The sequence below is a fragment of the Solanum stenotomum genome, chromosome 3 (genome assembly GCF_019186545.1).
Source record: "Solanum stenotomum isolate F172 chromosome 3, ASM1918654v1, whole genome shotgun sequence".
Classification (NCBI taxonomy): Eukaryota; Viridiplantae; Streptophyta; class Magnoliopsida; order Solanales; family Solanaceae; genus Solanum; species Solanum stenotomum.
This window is the reverse complement of record NC_064284.1, coordinates 67,211,087-67,214,496: the sequence shown is the minus strand read 5'-3', so window position 1 is coordinate 67,214,496 and position 3,410 is coordinate 67,211,087. Positions and strand designations below refer to the sequence as shown.

Here is a 3,410-nt window from a genome sequence, read left to right as displayed (position 1 = left end):
ATACTCTGTATGAGAGTATATTGTATATACACAGAGCAATGCCTACAATCATAAAGTACATGTATGCTTATTTGTATGCCTACGTATTTCTACCTATATATCTATCTGTGTGTTTGATTAATGATTGATACATATGTATTTTTGGTATCTATTAATTTAACAAAACGATCTTCGGAACACAAATTTAAGGAAAAAAGTTCTTATAATATTGCATTGGTGACACATGATTTTAGTAAGATGCTCTTACTTCAAACAAATGAGTAACTCGAACAGGTTCATGCAACATTCTAACCGTTGTTGCGTGGACTTCTTGCAAGCTCATTTATATTTATTTTGAAAAACTAAGAGAAGTTTAATTAACACGTAACCAAATCATATAAGAATGTTATTTTTAGAATACTTTTTTGATATAGAATAATACATATAGACGTGTAGTACAACTATTCGACAGACAAGTAATTAATTCTTTCATTTGAATGACTTGGATTGGCATTGTATCATTTTAATATTGGTTCCCTAGAATTAGATATGATTAAATTTTGTAAGAATAATTTTTTAAAACATTCGTCAATAAATTCTTTGTACAATTGTAATAATAATAATTATTAACAACATAGCATTTGACTTTGCTATAATTTGTGAACTATGTCCTTCTCAATCATGCTCATCACCACTTGTCACCTTACTTGTGCAACTATATAAACTAGTTATCTTCATAGTTATAATCATCCAAAACTCAATCACAATTGTAAGCTTACCAAAGAAATTAATCAATGGAGATAAAGCTTAGTTTCTTTGTTCTACTTATTTCCTTTTCATCATTCTTTTTTCCTATTTTATCGATTAACATTTTTGATAGTGGCATAAACGTTTGGTGCAAGAAAACCCCTTATCCCGATCAATGCAAGTATTTCATGAACCATGGTTCGTACCATTTTGCACCCAAAAACAAGATTGATTTCAAGAAAATGGCTGTGAAAATAGCCTTGGAGAGAGCACTTCACGCTGAGAGTTACACCAAAGGACTAGGTGTGAAGTGTAGCAATGAACTCGAAACGGCAGCTTGGTCTGATTGTGTGAAGCTCTACGAGAGCACAATTCTCCAACTAAATAAAACTCTCGATTCCAATACTAAATGTACTGATTTTGATATACAAACATGGCTAAGTACAGCCATGACAAATCTTGAAACATGTCAAACTGGATTCATTGAGCTAGGTGTTAAGTCAGACTACATTTTGCCTAGTCTCATGTCCAACAACGTGTCTGAATTAATATGTAACACTTTGTCACTCAACAATATTGGCTCCAATATGAAGCTAACATATAAAGACGGTTTCCCATCTTGGGTATCTCCAGGCGATAGAAAATTGTTGCAATTGTCCTCCATAAGTCCAAATCTTGTCGTGGCTCAAGATGGTACAGGGAATTTTCTGACTATTAAAGCAGCTTTAGATGCTGCCGCGAAAAGAAGTGGAAATGAAAGATTTGTTATACTTGTGAAACGCGGAGTTTATAGAGAAAATTTGGAGATTGGAAACAAAATGAAGAATATTATGTTGGTTGGCGATGGAATGAAGTACACAATTATCACAGGTAGCCGTAGCGTTGGAGGAGGCTCTACCACGTTTAACTCTGGCACCGTTGGTAAGCTATATTGTATATTAGTACTATTGTATATTGCAAATGTGTATAGTTAATATTTTACCCTGTTATAAAATTGCAGTGGTTACTGGGGAAGGATTTATTGCTCAAGGCATTACATTCCGCAACACAGCTGGTCCACAAAACCATCAAGCAGTTGCACTACGTTCTGGATCTGACCTATCAGTTTTCTATCGTTGTGGATTTGAAGGGTATCAAGATACTCTATATGTCCATTCACAACGACAGTTTTATAAAGAATGTTATATCTATGGTACAGTAGACTTTATTTTTGGTAACGCTGCAGTGGTTTTGCAAAATTGCATGATTTTCGCTAGGAGACCTATGGATAAACAAAAGATTACCATAACAGCACAAGGCCGGACTGATCCTAACCAAAACACTGGAATTTCAATACATAACTCGCGAGTTATGGCTGCATCTGACCTTAGGCCTGTGCTAGGAACATTCAAGACATTTTTAGGACGACCATGGAAACAATATTCACGTACTGTTTTTATGAAAACATATCTTGATTCATTGGTGGATCCTGCTGGTTGGCTAGAATGGGATGGTAATTTTGCTTTAGATACGTTGTATTACGGAGAATACAGGAATACTGGTGCTGGAGCATCGACCAGTAGTAGAGTCAAGTGGAGCGGGTATCGAGTGATCACAAATTCAAATGAAGCAGCAAGTTTCAGCGTGGAAAATTTTATTGCTGGTCGATCATGGTTGCCAGCAACCAGTGTGCCATTTCGTGCAGGTCTCTAGTAACAAGATTGTTTTATAATTGATGTACGCGTGATTTTTTATTTTTTTCTTGGGTAAATTATTTTGTTTTCCAATTTTTGAACCAATAAGTGTGTTCTTGAAAAATATATTAATTTTTCGAGTAACATGTAAAGCATCAGTAATATAATTAAGAACACTTGTGGCAAAATCATTATCTTCTAGTCATCTACTATTTTCTTTTTAAAAAGGGCAAATATCAATTTTTTAAAATTTAGATATGATATATTTCGTGTTGAAAAAGTGCTCATAGATGTTTGTAGTTTAACAAACAGATCATATTTGCCTGTTTGATTGCCAGACTCCCATTTACTAACGTACAAACTCATTAATCTTATTTTTTTAATTACTAAATTGCCATGTACCTTTTAAAATATCAGTCTACCCATTATGTTTTTGGGCTTCTTACATAACTACATATGCAATAAAAAGAGGGATTTTTTTTTATAAAATAGCAAACTATTAGTTCAAATTAAATGCTATAACCACAAATTTATTTAATTATAATCCATAGCAAACACTTGCCATTCGCCTCTCTCCCCAGAAATTTCATTCGCCACTCTCCCAAATCTCGATCGCCACTCTCCCTCGTCTCTCACTTTTATACAAACACAAATGTATAAATTGTGTTTGTGTTTGTATAAGGCGAGAAAACTGTATATACAAATACAAATACAAATACAAATGCATATATTTTCGTCTTATATACTTATAATTATACAAATACAGATCTTCCCCTATCAGTTCTCTTTTGCCTTTCTCTCTTTCTCGCTTTATATAAACACAAATTACAATGTATAATTTGTGTTGTATAAAGCGAGAGAGAGAGAGAGAGAGATTTGATATACAAATGTTATATTTCGATTCAATTGTATACAAATTCAAATTTTATGCAGATATACAAACACAATCGTTGATACAAATATATAATTATCTGACTGGTATACATATACAATCGTTGCGCTTTATACAAA

The 3,410-nt window shown here is 33.3% G+C and overlaps 1 protein-coding gene across 1 annotated transcript; it reads left to right on the top strand.

The window, feature by feature from the left end:
* Positions 1-773: 773 nt before the first annotated feature.
* Positions 774-2,517, top strand: LOC125859684 (probable pectinesterase/pectinesterase inhibitor 17). The gene is made up of 2 exons (XM_049539480.1): positions 774-1,647; positions 1,727-2,517. Exons 1-2 carry the CDS (start codon positions 774-776, stop codon positions 2,416-2,418), a joined length of 1,566 nt encoding a protein of 521 aa, XP_049395437.1. The 3' UTR covers positions 2,419-2,517.
* Positions 2,518-3,410: the final 893 nt, after the last annotated feature.